General features: G+C 44.9%; 1 protein-coding gene across 1 annotated transcript in view; it reads right to left on the minus strand.

The window, feature by feature from the left end:
- Nucleotides 1-865: 865 nt before the first annotated feature.
- The window catches only part of reps2 (RALBP1 associated Eps domain containing 2), a gene marked incomplete at its 5' end in the record, with an annotated part of 82,836 nt that continues 64,300 nt past the window's right edge, over nucleotides 866-19,401 (minus strand). Inside the window, 3 exon segments of the mRNA XM_080769644.1 lie at nucleotides 866-987; nucleotides 13,497-13,602; nucleotides 18,517-18,608. Of these exon segments, the coding sequence (XP_080625770.1) occupies nucleotides 919-987; nucleotides 13,497-13,602; nucleotides 18,517-18,608 (267 nt within the window). The 3' untranslated portion in view covers nucleotides 866-918.

Here is a 19,401-nt window from a genome sequence, read left to right on the forward strand (position 1 = left end):
GAGTGAACCAAAACAAAATCCCTCCCTCAGCACATCTCAGCCAATCACAGCCATTGGTAGGCGGGGTTTTGAGGACAACTGAATCGGTATAGTCTCTCGAGCCAGACTGTACAACGGAAGCCCCCCTCCCCACACACACACACACCGTTTCATCTTTGCAGTCACGCATCATTTTAATTCTAAAAGATATTAAAAAAATAATTATTATCCCACGGTTTTTGTAACAGATTTTTCACCCGCTGCCTAATCTGTAATGCTGGCCGCTGCATACTCGGTAATCTGTGATACTCTGTAATCTGTAATCTGTAATACTCTGTAATACTCTGTAATACTCTGTAATCTGTAATACTCTGTAATACTCTGTAATCTGTAATCTGTAATACTCTGTAATACTCTGTAATACTCAGTAATACTCTGTAATCTGTAATCTGTAATACTCTGTAATACTCTGTAATCTGTAATGCTGGCCGCTGTATACTCTCCCTCTGCCATGAACCTGGGGAGAGTCCCGAACAGGGCTCGCCATGCTTTCTTTAAATGCATGAGGAGTGAGTTGGCCGCTCCTTATCACCTGACACTGGGTAGTTTGTTTTCCCGTTACTTTCCCCTCCATCAGGCGCCCCGGCTGGCCAGGGGGAGGCAGTAATATAGAGACCAGGATTACTGCATGTGTTTTGTGAGGGTACCTACACTAGGCTAGGGGACACGGGGAGAACATGCAAACTCCACACATGAGAAAGGCCCATTCTTTTGGCAAACCCCACCTAGGATACGAGCGCTGAGGAAGACGCAGTGCCCATAAACCCAGGACCTTCTAGCTGTGAGGCGAGACAGCGCTATTGGTGTCCAGTGGCCGTGTGGGGGCGGGGGGGGGGGGTCTTCCAGGGTGGTCCGGTGGTCACCTAGACGCCACGGTGGTCACGTAGACACCAGAGGACGCAGGACATCCAGCTGTGACTCCAACGTCGTCCTCTCCTGATGAACTTCCTGAAGAAAAAACAAAGCAAAAACAAAACGACACATCAGTGATGCAACTGATGGAACCATCCATGAGAGCCCCATGGTTCTCATGGTAAACAGGATGTTCAGACTTCATAGCTCTGCTCACAGAATGAATATTGTGGAATACATAGGTTGGCCGTGTGGCTGAATGAATGAATGAATATTGTAGAATACATTTGGTTGGCCGTGTGGCTGACTGAATGAATGAATATTGTAGAATACATTTGGTTGGCCGTGTGGCTGACAGAATGAATGAATATTGTACAGAGACTGGACAGAGAGGAGGCCAGTCTGGGAATGGTATGAGGTCACCTCCGGTTTGACCCCCCCGGTTCGACCCCCCCGGCCACGGCTCCCCACCCAGTCTACGTGTCGAAGTTGACCCTGTCACTTAACCCCGGCTTCTAATAGAGAATGTGCACATCACTCCCCCCCCCCCCCCCCCCCAGGACGTCGTGTTATTCAAAATGAGCGCTGAATGAACTTGCATGGAATGTATTGATGATAGAAAGTAGCTCATAACAACATCATGTCTACGGTGGATTTCTATGAAACAAAAAAAAAACGTTTCAGATTCCGTACAGCTGAAATGTCGGTGAGTTTAATGTTGTTTGTTGCAATCTATATCATACCCTCGATAGCAGGGGTGCTCACACTGTCTTGGGCTTGAGAGCTACTTTCAAAATGACCAAGATCTACTAATAATTATCATCCCTGTGCTGCAAATTGTTTAACCCATTCTGACCTGAGATCAGATTCATACAAGGTTTCCACTGGACACACACTGGTCTGATGAACCCATTCTGACCTGAGATCAGATTCTAAAAATGTCAGTCGTTCTTCGAATTTTTCAAAAATAGCAGATCTACAAGCTCGTATCGCGCCACTCGGTGGCGCGATATGAGCTTGTAGATCTGCTATTTTTCAATAGGTAAAGCATAACATGATGCCAACACCAAAATGGGTGCCCGGTCAGAATGGGTTAAGGTTACATATTATATAATAAGACACACATGGGACAGGAACTAGAGGGAGGAAATGGAATTGGTAGAGTTCTCTTTGCATATAACTTAATAATGCTACTGATGTTTGTGTGCAACGCTCTTGAAAACAACGTGTTGCATTGTGGGGGATTGAGTCATGTGGTCTAGATGGATGGTTCTGTTATGACTGCATGCTGTAGTGTTTAGATGGTTCTGTTATGACTGCATGCTGTAGTGTTTAGATGGTTCTGTTATGACTGCATGCTTAGTGTTTAGATGGTTCTGTTATGACTTCTCCTCTGCATGCTGTAGTGTTTAGATGGTTCTGTTATGACTTCTCCTCTGCATTCTGTAGTGTTTAGATGGTTCTGTTATGACTGCATGCTGTAGTGTTTAGATGGTTCTGTTATGACTGCATGCTGTAGTGTTTAGATGGTTCTGTTATGACTGCATGCTGCAGTGTTTAGATGGTTCTGTTATGACTGCATGCTGTAGTGTTTAGATGGTTCTGTTATGACTGCATGCTGTAGTGTTTAGATGGTTCTGTTATGACTGCATGCTGTAGTGTTTAGATGGTTCTGTTATGACTGCATGCTGTAGTGTTTAGATGGTTCTGTTATGACTTCTCCTCTGCATGTTGTAGTGTTTAGATGGTTCTGTTATGACTTCTCCTCTGCATGCTGTAGTGTTTAGATGGTTCTGTTATGACTTCTCCTCTGCATGCTGTAGTGTTTAGATGGTTCTGTTATGACTTCTCCTCTGCATGCTGTAGTGTTTAGATGGTTCTGTTATGACTTCTCCTCTGCATGCTGTAGTGTTTAAATGGTTCTGTTATGACTTCTCCTCTGCATGCTGTAGTGTTTAGATGGTTCTGTTATGACTTCTCCTCTGCATGCTGTAGTGTTTAGATGGCTCTGTTATGACTTCTCCTCTGCATGCTGTAGTGTTTAAATGGTTCTGTTATGACTTCTCCTCTGCATGCTGTAGTGTTTAGATGGTTCTGTTATGACTTCTCCTCTGCATGCTGTAGTGTTTAGATGGTTCTGTTATGACTTCTCCTCTGCATGCTGTAGTGTTTAGATGGTTCTGTTATGACTTCTCCTCTGCATGCTGTAGTGTTTAGATGGTTCTGTTATGACTTCTCCTCTGCATGCTGTAGTGTATGCTAGTCATTCTGTGTGCTGAATGGTAGTCATGCTAGTCATTCTGTGTGCTGCATGCTATAGTCATTCTGTGTGCTGCATGCTATAGTCATTCTGTGTGCTGAATGGTAGTCATTCTGCAGGGTGGGCGCATTTGGTTCGGTTCGGCCCGCCCTGCTCGCTCCTTCTACTTCTACTCCACACATAGCTTCATGGCTGCCCAACTGTCTGCCTGTGGAAGGAGACAGTTGTGGATGCCAAAGGCTCTCTGGAATGTGCAGGAGGCTAAATAAAGGAAGGCACGCACGGCCTTTTTTCACCGCAGAATCCATGGGACTCTCCCCGAGCGGAGTGGGGCTGGAGTACAGAGCACCTATATGGCTGCTACTGTTACACCACTGGAGCTGGGACTGCACTCCACCGACTGTATACCTTACACTATAGGCCAGAAGGCTGTGTGTGTGTGTGTGTGTGTGTGTGTGTGTGTGTGTGTGTGAGTGTGTGTGTGTGTGTGTGTGTGTTCATTCAGGGCCTGAAATGACATCGGAGCCGAACGGCTGAGACAGACATTCCTAGATCTGTTCACTCCATTCAATCTGCAGAGCCCCGTTGGAGAGAGAGAGAGAGAGAGAGAGAGAGAGAGAGAGAGAGAGAGAGAGAGAGAGAGAGAGAGAGAGAGAGACAGAGACAGAGAGAGGGCCCCGTTGTATCGGGGACAGAGAGAGAGAGAGAGAGAGAGAGAGAGAGAGAGAGACAGAGAGAGAGAAAACCCACACGCACGCAAACAGAGGGGAAGTCAGAGAGAGACAGACAGAGGGAGAAAGGAAAATAAATAATACAGAGAAAGAAAGAAAGACAGACAGGAGTTTACACACGCACACGCACACACGCGCACACACACACACACACACACACACACACACGCGCACACACACACACACACACACACACACGCACACACGCGCACACACACACACACACACACACACACACACACACACACACGCGCACACACACACACACACACACACACACACACACACGCACACACACACACACACACACACACACACACACACAGGTCTCTCAGAGTGAGGAGGGACTCGGGGAGGAATGGCAGGCATGCAGCATGTGTTCCAGCACTCAGCGAGGTGTCACAGAGGAGAGGGGTCCCTAATGCAAACACTCAGCGAGGTGTCACAGAGGAGAGGGGTCCCTAATGCAAACACTCAGCGCTGCTACAGCCAGGAGGGAACGGGCCGGTCAGAGGGGGTCCCAGGGTGGACAGAACAACAGGTTCTGGAGGGTGATGGATGGGAGGGACCGGGCCCGGATCAGAGGGGGTCCCAGGGCGGACAGAACAACAGGTTCTGGAGGGTGATGGATGGGAGGGACCGGGACCGGATCAGAGGGGGTCCCAGGGGGGACAGAACAACAGGGTCCACTTCGTTCTGCATCACCAGTGTTGATTTTGTCGACTTAAAAACTATATGCCGAAAAATGTTGTTCGTCGACTAATACCTGTTTTCTCCACTGACGGTTACGGAACAGACAGTATGACATCATCGTCATGCTGCATGTGACATCATCGTCATGATGCATGTGACATCATCGTCATGCTGCATGTGACATCATCGTCATGCTGCATGTGAGTGACATCATCGTCATGCAGCATGTGACATCATCGTCATGCCGCATGTGACATCATCGTCATGATGCTCCAAAACTGTGGAATGCACTTCCCATTGCAGTCAGAACTGCAGCATCACTCCCAATCTTCCGCCGTAGTCTGAAAACCCACCTTTTCAGACTCCATCATGGCCCATAGCACTTACCCCACCCCCTTAGATAGCATTTATCTAGACTTAGATAGCATTTGATACAGACATATAGCATGTTATGTAGACGCCACTATAATTACATTGTATGTAGTCATAGCACGCTATAGTACATATGTATAGCATAGTAGTATATATGTATAGTTTCATTATATATATATTCCACTGTTACTTTCTTAGCTTACGCATGTTTCATGATAAATGCTTTTATGTGATGTATTCCCATGCTTTTGTTCTTGCTTAACACATAGACTGCTACAGGTTCTAGCGGACCAAGGCTTACTGGTGCTGAAGGCTTAACATGGGCTTTTTGAACTTTTTGGGGGGCCCACAGCGAGGGGCCTCTTATAGCGAGAATCACAATCGCATAAATAAAAAGAAAGCCCAACTTGTCCACTTCAATTTAAAAAAAAATTATGATTCTACCATCTTCCATTCTGGAGATATTGACCTTTTTCTAACACCTGCTTTTGCCTGCACGCTGCTTGTGAAAAAAAACAACAGAGATATGGAGGCCTGAAGTTGACAGACATTTCAGTTCAGTTTTTTTAGTTCAAAAGACCGATATAAAATTGAGCACAAATAATATCCTATACAAACCATATACCGAATGAAAGCCCTGAATGTCTACTTTTAGGAGGAAAACAGTACACATTGTACACATATACAGTTTGTCACTAATTGGCTATTGAATGCAGCTTGCGCCCACCAGAGAACTTTAGAGAAGGCATGGACCCGAAGAACTATTATTCACAAAATAAGGCCTATAGCGACATGTACATACTATATACCGTATGAAACAGTAGACTCTCTGCTTTCATAAGAAAAATACCACCCAGAAAAATCACACCCCTGTGAAGTGAGCAGTGCAATTGCACTGCTCACTTCACAGGGGTGTGATTTTTATTATTATTACAGTATTAGTATTTTTCTTATGAAAGCAGAGAGTCGACTGTTTCATACGGTATATAGTATGTACATGTCGCTATAGGCCTTATTTTGTGAATAATAGTTATTCAGGCCCATGCCATCTCTAAAGTTCTCTGAAAAAGATAATTTTAGAGAGCATGGACCTAACAACTAAATATTCACAAAATAAGGCCTATAGCGACATGTACATACTATATACCGTATGAAACAGAATACTCTCTGCTTTCATAAGAAAAATACTAATACTGTAATAATAATAGAAATCACACCCCAGTGAAGTGAGCAGTGCAATGTTGCACTGCTCACTTCACAACATTGCACTGCTCACTTCACAGGGGTGTGATTTTTATTATTACGAGTAAGACGCGCGAACGCGGAAGGCGAACGCAGATCGTAAATTGCAATAACAATTAGAATAAATTACAGACATGATCTGCAGGGTGTCATAGTTAGTGCTTGGACCACGCCAGCTCCATATATGGTCACAAAAGACGCCATCACACTCATGTCACCATGACTCAGCCATAACCATATAAGGAGTCCCCAAAGCAGGACCACGCCATCACACTCATGTCACCATGACTCACAAATCACTCAGCTCCATATATGGGCACAAAAGGGCCAGGTCCACATATACAGTAAGCGGGACAGACAGACACACACACACACACACACAGACAGACAGACAGACAGACAGACAGACAGACAGACAGACGTGATCTGCTAGGTCTCATAGTAAGTGCTCATTGCATTCGCAATTACAGTATTAGTTTTTTTCTTATGAAAGCAGAGAGTCTTGATGCACATTATCTGATCATAAAACGGACTTGGAAACTTTCTTCAATCGTAGCCCCATATGTGCCCTCTCCCTACGCTCATTGAACTCATTCTGTGATTCGAGCTACAAACAATCGCAGTAACGGGGGGGGGGGCAACTAGGCTTTGAGGAAATGATCTTGCATAATCAACATTATTGTCGATTGTCGTGTGCCGCTCCAAACATGTCCAGACATACCACTAACCTCATCGATCCAGTCTCGCGTATCTATAAGGTGAGACGCGAGACTGGATCGGATTGTGTCTGGACATGTTTGGGAAAAAAACAAGAAAAACAACGAGATGGATGCGGCAGCAGCAGTCAGCAGAAGCAGCACGTCAACGTATTTGGAAGAAAAAAAACGAGAAAGCACCACCTGTCGTTGCAAGACAAACACCCGTATGTTGCTGATAGACAGATAATAATCGATCCGATTTTGTCCTGCCGTTCATTTTATCACATTAGGTGCAGGGCAGGCTGCTCGACGGTGAGTTTATAATAGCCTGTTGTAACGAGAAAGGGGGATGGATTGGATGGTTGGATGCCAGCAGCGCAGCAGCAGTACGGCTTGCGATCAGCGACCAACGTATCATGGCGGGCCCTCGATAATGATGTGCAATCTGTCCATGACTAACTCCACATGTGTCTGGCAAACGTTACGTTATGAAATCAAATGCCGATCGTTGCAGGTTTATATACGGGCAGAGAGCAAATCGCGTTGTATCTTGTTCCGAGAATGAGAGTGCAGGGGGACTCGGGAGTGGGGGGGGAACTGCCAATGCGATCCAAGAGGAAGAGACCCCCCCCCCCCACCATTCTCCCTCGGGAGAAACCATGTAGAAACAGGAGGGGAGGGGGAATCGAGTGTATTCACACAAACAAGAGCATTGTCCCATCCATTTTAGATCCCCTGACATCTGCGTTGGTCTATGCCGGACGGCCGTATCCATTACGTCGTACGTCCTCGCATAGACCAACCAATAGGCGGTGCCAGACGCTTCTCAGACCAACACCTCTTTTCAGCAGGGGGGGGTTTTAACTCTTTTTAGAGCCGATCGGTGTTACATTATGAGTTGTCCGGGCGCAAATATAGTTGAACTAAAGTAATCAATAAAAAAACGTTTTTTGGACCATAAAACGTATAAAAACGTTATGCGCTTCTTGCGCTTGGCTATAATAAAACGTTTAAAAACGCTTTCAGCATTCTATGAGTTAATGTAAGTCGCTCTGGATTAAGAGCGTCTGATAAATGCCTAAATTGTAAATTGTATCATCGTCATTCTCTGACGTTATGCGGGAACTACTACTTCCTGTCCTCGACAGCCCAGACATTCAAACAGAAACATCTGATTGCATTAAACAACGTTAAACTCACTTTGCCACTCACTATAAAAATGATTAAATATACTGACAATTTTGGTCAACAAATAAAAACGACACTAAAATGTTACGATTCAGTAGAACTATAACTACAAGTAAATTTCACGCTTACATCATCAGACATTGCATCACATCGAGGCCCGCCAAAACTGTCTGTATAGATTTAGTGGATTAAAATCGTATGATATTTTAGTCAACTAAAACTCTAGACTAACACTAAAACATCTAAAACATGGTGACAAAAATATGACTAAAACTAAATGGAATTGTACGTTAACTTGTGTGCTTGTAGATCAGCTATTTTCGCAGAAGGTCTGCCTATTGGGACGTTGGGACCCAGAAGAACGATGCTAGCCTAAGGAGTGAAAGAGAAACCTTTTTAACCTGAATCCCTAAACGCTCTGACGTGAGATCATTCATAGCTCTGGAAGAGAAATGAGGCCATCTGCGAGTGGCCAAACATGCAGGGCTGATTTCGTCGACTAAAACTTAAGACGAAAAATGTTCGTCGACCTTTTTTCACTGACGAAAACTAAATGGAAACTAAGCTATGATGACTAAGACTAAATATACTGACAATATCGTCAACAAATAAAAACTAGACTAAAATGTTAGGAAGGAACTAGTGGACAACAAGAGATGCAGTTTAAGTCATTGTACAAATTAGTTGCATGCTGAAAACAGCCGATCTACAAGCTCACAACGCGTCGCAGCGCGACGCGTTGTGAGCTTGTAGATCAACATTACGACACAACATTACGACGGCATCAAGGCCCGCGTACAGTCCGTCCCACCACAACCAGCGCAGAGAGCAGAAACTCTACCGGCCCGCTCCGTCGAGGCACACACAACAAACAAGCCCCTAATAATACCACCACTCTTACAGAACAACATGAATGATACAAACCAACAGACAACTAAGTACAACAACCCTCTGTTGCTCTCACAAGAATGATGCTGGCAAAAAGGATTCTAGCCGGGCTAATAACTAAAGGATTCTAGCCGGGCTAATAACAGGATTCTAGCCGGGCTAATAACTAAAGGATTCTAGCCGGGCTAATAACTAAAGGATTCTAGCCGGGCTAATGACTAAAGGATTCTAGCCGGGCTAATAACTAAAGGATTCTAGCCGGGCTAATGACTAAAGGATTCTAGCCGGGCTAATGACTAAAGGATTCTAGCCGGGCTAATAACTAAAGGATTCTAGCCGGGCTAATGACTAAAGGATTCTAGCCGGGCTAATAACTAAAGGATTCTAGCCGGGCTAATGACTAAAGGATTCTAGCCGGGCTAATGACTAAAGGATTCTAGCCGGGCTAATAACTAAAGGATTCTAGCCGGGCTAATAACTAAAGGATTCTAGCCGGGCTAATAACTAAAGGATTCTAGCCGGGCTAATAACTAAAGGATTCTAGCCGGGCTAATGACTAAAGGATTCTAGCCGGGCTAATGACTAAAGGATTCTAGCCGGGCTAATAACTAAAGGATTCTAGCCGGGCTAATGACTAAAGGATTCTAGCCGGGCTAATAACTAAAGGATTCTAGCCGGGCTAATGACTAAAGGATTCTAGCCGGGCTAATGACTAAAGGATTCTAGCCGGGCTAATGACTAAAGGATTCTAGCCGGGCTAATAACTAAAGGATTCTAGCCGGGCTAATGACTAAAGGATTCTAGCCGGGCTAATGACTAAAGGATTCTAGCCGGGCTAATAACTAAAGGATTCTAGCCGGGCTAATAACTAAAGGATTCTAGCCGGGCTAATGACTAAAGGATTCTAGCCGGGCTAATAACTAAAGGATTCTAGCCTGGCTAATGACTAAAGGATTCTAGCCGGGCTAATAACTAAAGGATTCTAGCCGGGCTAATAACTAAAGGATTCTAGCCGGGCTAATAACTAAAGGATTCTAGCCGGGCTAATGACTAAAGGATTCTAGCCGGGCTAATGACTAAAGGATTCTAGCCGGGCTAATAACTAAAGGATTCTAGCCGGGCTAATGACTAAAGGATTCTAGCCGGGCTAATGACTAAAGGATTCTAGCCGGGCTAATGACTAAAGGATTCTAGCCGGGCTAATGACTAAAGGATTCTAGCCGGGCTAATGACTAAAGGATTCTAGCCGGGCTAATGACTAAAGGATTCTAGCCGGGCTAATAACTAAAGGATTCTAGCCGGGCTAATAACTAAAGGATTCTAGCCGGGCTAATAACTAAAGGATTCTAGCCGGGCTAATAACTAAAGGATTCTAGCCGGGCTAATAACTAAAGGATTCTAGCCGGGCTAATGACTAAAGGATTCTAGCCGGGCTAATAACTAAAGGATTCTAGCCGGGCTAATGACTAAAGGATTCTAGCCGGGCTAATGACTAAAGGATTCTAGCCGGGCTAATGACTAAAGGATTCTAGCCGGGCTAATGACTAAAGGATTCTAGCCGGGCTAATGACTAAAGGATTCTAGCCGGGCTAATGACTAAAGGATTCTAGCCGGGCTAATAACTAAAGGATTCTAGCCGGGCTAATGACTAAAGGATTCTAGCCGGGCTAATGACTAAAGGATTCTAGCCGGGCTAATGACTAAAGGATTCTAGCCGGGCTAATAACTAAAGGATTCTAGCCGGGCTAATGACTAAAGGATTCTAGCCGGGCTAATGACTAAAGGATTCTAGCCTGGCTAATGACTAAAGGATTCTAGCCTGGCTAATGACTAAAGGATTCTAGCCGGGCTAATAACTAAAGGATTCTAGCCGGGCTAATAACTAAAGGATTCTAGCCGGGCTAATAACTAAAGGATTCTAGCCGGGCTAATAACTAAAGGATTCTAGCCGGGCTAATGACTAAAGGATTCTAGCCGGGCTAATGACTAAAGGATTCTAGCCTGGCTAATGACTAAAGGATTCTAGCCTGGCTAATGACTAAAGGATTCTAGCCGGGCTAATAACTAAAGGATTCTAGCCGGGCTAATAACTAAAGGATTCTAGCCGGGCTAATGACTAAAGGATTCTAGCCGGGCTAATAACTAAAGGATTCTAGCCGGGCTAATGACTAAAGGATTCTAGCCGGGCTAATGACTAAAGGATTCTAGCCGGGCTAATGACTAAAGGATTCTAGCCGGGCTAATGACTAAAGGATTCTAGCCGGGCTAATAACTAAAGGATTCTAGCCGGGCTAATAACTAAAGGATTCTAGCCGGGCTAATGACTAAAGGATTCTAGCCGGGCTAATGACTAAAGGATTCTAGCCTGGCTAATAACTAAAGGATTCTAGCCGGGCTAATGACTAAAGGATTCTAGCCGGGCTAATGACTAAAGGATTCTAGCCGGGCTAATAACTAAAGGATTCTAGCCGGGCTAATAACTAAAGGATTCTAGCCGGGCTAATAACTAAAGGATTCTAGCCGGGCTAATAACTAAAGGATTCTAGCCGGGCTAATGACTAAAGGATTCTAGCCGGGCTAATGACTAAAGGATTCTAGCCTGGCTAATAACTAAAGGATTCTAGCCGGGCTAATGACTAAAGGATTCTAGCCGGGCTAATGACTAAAGGATTCTAGCCGGGCTAATGACTAAAGGATTCTAGCCGGGCTAATGACTAAAGGATTCTAGCCGGGCTAATGACTAAAGGATTCTAGCCGGGCTAATGACTAAAGGATTCTAGCCGGGCTAATAACTAAAGGATTCTAGCCGGGCTAATGACTAAAGGATTCTAGCCGGGCTAATGACTAAAGGATTCTAGCCGGGCTAATAACTAAAGGATTCTAGCCGGGCTAATGACTAAAGGATTCTAGCCGGGCTAATAACTAAAGGATTCTAGCCGGGCTAATGACTAAAGGATTCTAGCCGGGCTAATAACTAAAGGATTCTAGCCTGGCTAATAACTAAAGGATTCTAGCCGGGCTAATGACTAAAGGATTCTAGCCGGGCTAATGACTAAAGGATTCTAGCCGGGCTAATGACTAAAGGATTCTAGCCGGGCTAATGACTAAAGGATTCTAGCCGGGCTAATAACTAAAGGATTCTAGCCGGGCTAATGACTAAAGGATTCTAGCCGGGCTAATGACTAAAGGATTCTAGCCGGGCTAATAACTAAAGGATTCTAGCCGGGCTAATGACTAAAGGATTCTAGCCGGGCTAATGACTAAAGGATTCTAGCCGGGCTAATAACTAAAGGATTCTAGCCGGGCTAATGACTAAAGGATTCTAGCCTGGCTAATGACTAAAGGATTCTAGCCGGGCTAATGACTAAAGGATTCTAGCCGGGCTAATAACTAAAGGATTCTAGCCGGGCTAATGACTAAAGGATTCTAGCCGGGCTAATGACTAAAGGATTCTAGCCGGGCTAATGACTAAAGGATTCTAGCCGGGCTAATGACTAAAGGATTCTAGCCGGGCTAATAACTAAAGGATTCTAGCCGGGCTAATGACTAAAGGATTCTAGCCGGGCTAATGACTAAAGGATTCTAGCCGGGCTAATGACTAAAGGATTCTAGCCGGGCTAATGACTAAAGGATTCTAGCCGGGCTAATAACTAAAGGATTCTAGCCGGGCTAATAACTAAAGGATTCTAGCCGGGCTAATGACTAAAGGATTCTAGCCGGGCTAATAACTAAAGGATTCTAGCCGGGCTAATGACTAAAGGATTCTAGCCGGGCTAATGACTAAAGGATTCTAGCCGGGCTAATAACTAAAGGATTCTAGCCGGGCTAATGACTAAAGGATTCTAGCCGGGCTAATAACTAAAGGATTCTAGCCGGGCTAATAACTAAAGGATTCTAGCCGGGCTAATGACTAAAGGATTCTAGCCGGGCTAATGACTAAAGGATTCTAGCCGGGCTAATAACTAAAGGATTCTAGCCGGGCTAATGACTAAAGGATTCTAGCCGGGCTAATAACTAAAGGATTCTAGCCTGGCTAATAACTAAAGGATTCTAGCCGGGCTAATGACTAAAGGATTCTAGCCGGGCTAATGACTAAAGGATTCTAGCCGGGCTAATAACTAAAGGATTCTAGCCGGGCTAATGACTAAAGGATTCTAGCCGGGCTAATGACTAAAGGATTCTAGCCGGGCTAATAACTAAAGGATTCTAGCCGGGCTAATGACTAAAGGATTCTAGCCGGGCTAATGACTAAAGGATTCTAGCCGGGCTAATGACTAAGCCAGACTCAAAAATATGTTGGCTTATTAGCGGCTAGAAGGATTGAAGATAGAAGAGGGGTCTATTTGTCACTCACTTTTCCTGCCTGTCAAAAACAAAGTAGCAAAACTGCCTCATGATGTAAATACTAATAATGCATGCACGCTTGTGTGTGTGCGTATGTGTGGGTACAGTACAGTACAGTACAGTACAGTACAGACAGACAGACAGACAGACAGACAGACAGACAGACAGACAGACAGACAGACAGACAACCTTCAGCTGCTGCTGCAGCTCACTGTTCAGCCTGGTCAGCACTGCGTTGGTCTCCTTGTTCTTACGAATGGCCAGTTGGATCTCTCTCTTCTGTCTGGACAGCAGCCTGCCAAGAGAAATACATAATAAAACATATATCGTATGATGTCACACACACACACACACACACACACACACACACACACACACACACGTTACCGCAGTTAAATTTGTTCTCCGCATTTGACCCATCTCTCTCTCTTGGAGCGGTGAGCTGCAGCCGTGCCGCGCTCGGGAATAATTTGATTAGTAGATTTGACCCCCCCCCCCCAATCCAACCCTTTGATGCTGAGTGCCAAGCAGGGAGGCATTGGGTCCCATTTTTACAGTCTTTGGTTATGACCCGGCCCGGGAATCGAACCCCCGACCTCCCAGTCTCTGTGCGGACACTCTAACCACAAGGCCACTGTCTGGTAATACAGTATATACCACGACTGAATTGGGTTTAAAAAAAAAAAGAAGTGTGGCTGTAAGTTCCCACTGGTAAACGACAGTCTCTTTGGCAGTGATTAATGACAGTCTCTTTGGCAGTGATAAACGACAGTCTCTTTGGCAGTGATTAATGACAGTCTCTTTGGCAGTGATAAACGACAGTCTCTTTGGCAGTGATTAATGACAGTCTCTTTGGCAGTGATAAACGACAGTCTCTTTGGCAGTGATAAACGACAGTCTCTTTGGCAGTGATTAATGACAGTCTCTTTGGCAGTGATAAACGACAGTCTCTTTGGCAGTGATTGATAAACGACAGTCTCTTTGGCAGTGATTAATGACAGTCTCTTAGGCAGTGATAAACGACAGTCTCTTTGGCAGTGATTGATTAACGACAGTCTCTTTTGGCAGTGATTGATTAACGACAGTCTCTTTGGCAGTGATTAACGACAGTCTCTTTGGCAGTGATTGATTAACGACAGTCTCTTTTGGCAGTGATTGGTAAACGACAGTCTCTTTTGGCAGTGATTGATTAACGACAGTCTCTTTGGCAGTGATTGGTAAACGACAGTCTCTTTGGCAGTGATTGGTAAACGACAGTCTCTTTTGGCAGTGATTGATAAACGACAGTCTCTTTGGCAGTGATTGATAAACGACAGTCTCTTTGGCAGTGATTAACGACAGTCTCTTTGGCAGTGATTGGTAAACGACAGTCTCTTTTGGCAGTGATTGATAAACGACAGTCTCTTTGGCAGTGATTAACGACAGTCTCTTTGGCAGTGATTGATAAACGACAGTCTCTTTGGCAGTGATTGATAAACGACAGTCTCTTTGGCAGTGATTGATTAACGACAGTCTCTTTTGGCAGTGATTGGTAAACGACAGTCTCTTTGGCAGTGATTGGTAAACGACAGTCTCTTTTGGCAGTGATTGATTAACGACAGTCTCTTTGGCAGTGATTAACGACAGTCTCTTTGGCAGTGATTAACGACAGTCTCTTTGGCAGTGATTGGTAAACGACAGTCTCTTTTGGCAGTGATTGATAAACGACAGTCTCTTTGGCAGTGATTGATAAACGACAGTCTCTTTGGCAGTGATTGGTAAACGACAGTCTCTTTTGGCAGTGATTGATTAACGACAGTCTCTTTGGCAGTGATTAACGACAGTCTCTTTGGCAGTGATTAACGACAGTCTCTTTGGCAGTGATTGGTAAACGACAGTCTCTTTTGGCAGTGATTGATAAACGACAGTCTCTTTGGCAGTGATTGATAAACGACAGTCTCTTTGGCAGTGATTAACGACAGTCTCTTTGGCAGTGATTGGTAAACGACAGTCTCTTTTGGCAGTGATTGATAAACGACAGTCTCTTTGGCAGTGATTGATAAACGACAGTCTCTTTTGGCAGTGATTGGTAAACGACAGTCTCTTTTGGCAGTGATTGATAAACGACAGTCTCTTTGGCAGTGATTGATAAACGACAGTCTCTTTGGCAGTGATTAACGACAGTCTCTTTGGCAGTGATTGGTAAACGACAGTCTCTTTTGGCAGTGATTGGTAAACGACAGTCTCTTTGGCAGTGATTGATAAACGACAGTCTCTTTGGCAGTGATTAACGACAGTCTCTTTGGCAGTGATTGGTAAACGACAGTCTCTTTTGGCAGTGATTGGTAAACGACAGTCTCTTTTGGCAGTGATTAACGACAGTCTCTTTGGCAGTGATTAACGACAGTCTCTTTGGCAGTGAGTGATTAACGACAGTCTCTTTGGCCGTGGACTTTATGTGACGCTTAAATATTTCTTTGATGAGGTGCGAGTGGCGAGCTGTCCGGATACACTGACTGTACTACAGTATATATAATAATAATAATAATCTTTATTGTCCCGAAGGATATTCATTTTCACAGGTCTGTTCAACACCAACAACAAAAGCAGCACATATAGAAACAACATAACACCAAGACAATACAAAAACAACATGAGTTCCCCACTGTGTACAAGAAACCATCCTATCGGCGGGGCAGTTTGTTTAATGCCACGATGGCTGAGGGGACAAAACTCCTACTGAAACGAACCTTTTTCCAGGGTAAGGTTCTGTATCTTTGTCCTGATGGCATGAGGTTGAAGAAGCGATACAGGGGATGATCAGTGTCACGTGATATTGAGAGTGCTAGCCGTGTGATTGCATTATTGTTCAGATCAGAAAGTGTTGGTGTGGGAAGTCCGATAATCTTGGCAGCAATACGGGTAATACTGAAAAGTTTGTTTCTGTTAGGCATGGGTAGTATGTTGTAAAAACATGCGGAACAGTATAACAGAATAGGTTGGATAATGCTTTTGTACAGTAATAAAAGAAGATGAGGAGCAACAGATAATGATCTTAGCTTGCGGATTACATGAAGTCTTTGCTGAAAACGTGACTGGATAGATGTAATATGTTGATCAAACCTAAGTCTATTGTCCAGGGTGAGTCCAAGATATGTGAAACTGGCAACCTGTTCTATTGTCTTACCATTAATGAGGAGTGGGTTAAGTCCGGTGTGGGTTGTTTCAATGACCAGTTCTTTTGTTTTGTCCACATTCAACACTAAAAAGTTGTCAGTGCACCACTGTGTAAAATGAGAAATGGTGTTCTGATAGACCGTGATAGAGTTATTGTCATGGAGCAGTCCGAGAATAGCAGTATCATCAGAGTATTTAAAATATGTGATGTTGCTGGGTGAGGGAATAGTGCAGTCATTTGTGTATAGTGTATAGAGGAAAGGACTGAGGACACAGCCTTGGGGGGCCCCTGTGTTAGTGATAACAGTTGATGAGAAAGATGTGCCTACTTTAACTGCTTGTGGTCTGTTACTCAGGAAACTGTGAGTCCAGTGTATGAGGAGTGGTGGGATATTGAGGAGGTGCAGTTTCTTGATCATGTGATGGCGTTGAATGGTGTTGAAAGCAGAACTGAAATCAACGAAGAGAATGGTGGCAAAATTGTCCGAGGATGAGTCCAGATGTTGGAGAAGAGAATGAAGGATGCATGCCACAGCATCCTCTGTCCCCCTCTTTGCCCTATATGCAAACTGGAAAGGATCCAGCTGTGACCTGACAGCTGGCAGGATGATGTTTAGGATCAATCTTTCCAGGCATTTCATCATTATTGATGTTAAAGCTACGGGTCTATAGTGGTTAGGTTCTGAGGGGCGGGGTTTCTTGGGTACCGGTATGATGGTGGATGTTTTCCAGAGGGTGGGTACGGATGCTGTCCTGTAGGATTCCCAGAAGATGGATATATCGCCCATGTCGAGGGGAAACCTTGTACGTCCAAGACTGTTATTCAGGAATTTGAACCGAAATGTTCAGAAATAGTGAAAAAGGAAACAGACTATTTTCACTGCCTTTGCTTGACAGTCTTGTACGACGAAGCAAATAAAAAATGAAATATGGAGATACAGTAAGCGAGGACTTTGCCAGAGAAACGGCGATGAATACTTCCTTGGGGGAAGTTCAAGTATGTATAGGGTTTAAGTGGGTATAAGACAAACACTAATATAGACACTATACCGTACAAATCCATATTTTATAAAAAGTAAATAATCTCACAGTGTTTCCCATTCTCTCCATCACTCTGTGTCAACCACAGTTCAGGTACAGTAGAAATACAGTAGAAATGGGGCCAAACGGTGTCGTTTCAGCCTGTAAACAAAGCAGGGATCAAAGAGGAGCGACCACACCCAAAGTCCAGAGGACGTGGTCACGCTCTGATGCCCCCCCCCCTCCCCTCCCCTCCCCCTATGGGATGGGTTCACAGCATAGGGCCCATGGTGGAGGCCCCTCCCCTCCCCCCTATGGGACGGGTTCACAGCACAGGGACCATGGTGGAGGCCCCTCCCCCTATGGGACGGTTTCACAGCACAGGGCCCATGGTGGTCCGTTCAGTAGGAAGAAGGAACAGACACTCGGTGGCGCGCTATGAGCTTGTAGATCTGCTATTTTTCAATAGCTAAAGCATAACATAATGCTAACACCAAAATTAAGATTAAACCAGGGTTTCTCAAATACTGTGATGTCAAGGACTCCCCAATTCATATGCATTTGGTCACGGACTTCGTGAGACCCCCACCTGAAAACATTTTGTGCCAACGACTCCAAGAGTCTTTTGAAAATAGCATCTGCAAAGACATCTGTATGTTTAAATAGCCGATTGTATATTTGTTGTATAGGTTTTGATTGATTGAATACTTTATTAGCCAGAAATGTACACTTTGTACAGTCAGACATTAAGGCTATAAAAGGATAACACATAATAAAGTAATGGGGACTTGTTTCCATTTCTAAAGGAAGTAGCTTGTTTCTTTTGCAAACTGTCGAAGGGGAAGCAGCAGCACATGAGGGTTGAGAGGTTGAGTGTGTGTGTGTGTGTGTGTGTGTGTGTGTGTGTGTGTGTGTGTGTGTGTGTGTGTGTGTGCGCGTGCGTGCGTGCGTGCGTGCGTGCGCGTGCGTGCGTGCGCGTGCGTGCGTGTGTGTGCGTGCGTGTGTGTGTGTGTGTGTTAGAATCGGGACTGACTTCTGGGCGGGCTTGGCGGGGAGGTTGAAGGGCGTGTTCAGAGTGGGCGTGGTCTCCAGACTGTCTGCGCGGTACTTCCTGCGAAGAGGCTTCTGAGGGACGTGGCTGTTGAGAGAGACTCCGGTAGTGTCCTGCAGAGAAACACACTGTACTGTACTGTACTGTACTGTACTGTACTGTACTGTACTGTACTGTACTGTACTGTACTGTACTGTACTGTACTGTACTGTACTGTACTGTACTGTACTGTACTGTTGAGAGAGACTCCGGTAGTGTCCTGCAGAGAAACACACTGTACTGTACTGTTGAGAGAGACTCCGGTAGTGTCCTGCAGAGAAACACACTGTACTGTACTGTACTGTTGAGAGAGACTCCGGTAGTGTCCTGCAGAGAAACACACTGTACTGTACTGTACTGTACTGTACTGTACTGTACTGTACTGTAGAGAGAGACTCCGGTAGTGTCCTGCGGAGAAACACACTGTACTGTACTGTACTGTACTGTACTGTACAAGCCCTCCTCCCTGGCCTGTGTGTTAGGCTGTGCAACAGTGCCACTTGGTGGTGAACAAACGCTATAACACTATTTCCGTGCTCGAACACAGCCAGGGACACATAGCTGTCTATAGGAGTGGTTGCACCACTCAGGGACACACATAGCTGTGTATAGGAGTGGTTGCACCACTCAGGGACACACATAGCTGTGTATAGGAGTGGTTGCACCACTCAGGGACACACATAGCTGTCTATAGGAGTGGTTGCACCACTCAGGGACACACATAGCTGTCTATAGGAGTGGTTGCACCACTCAGGGACACACATAGCTGTCTATAGGAGTGGTTGCACCACTCAGGGACACACATAGCTGTCTATGGGAGTGGTTGCA

The sequence above is a fragment of the Protomyctophum bolini genome, assembly GCF_963924005.1.
Source record: "Protomyctophum bolini genome assembly, chromosome: 8".
NCBI lineage: Eukaryota > Metazoa > Chordata > Actinopteri > Myctophiformes > Myctophidae > Protomyctophum > Protomyctophum bolini.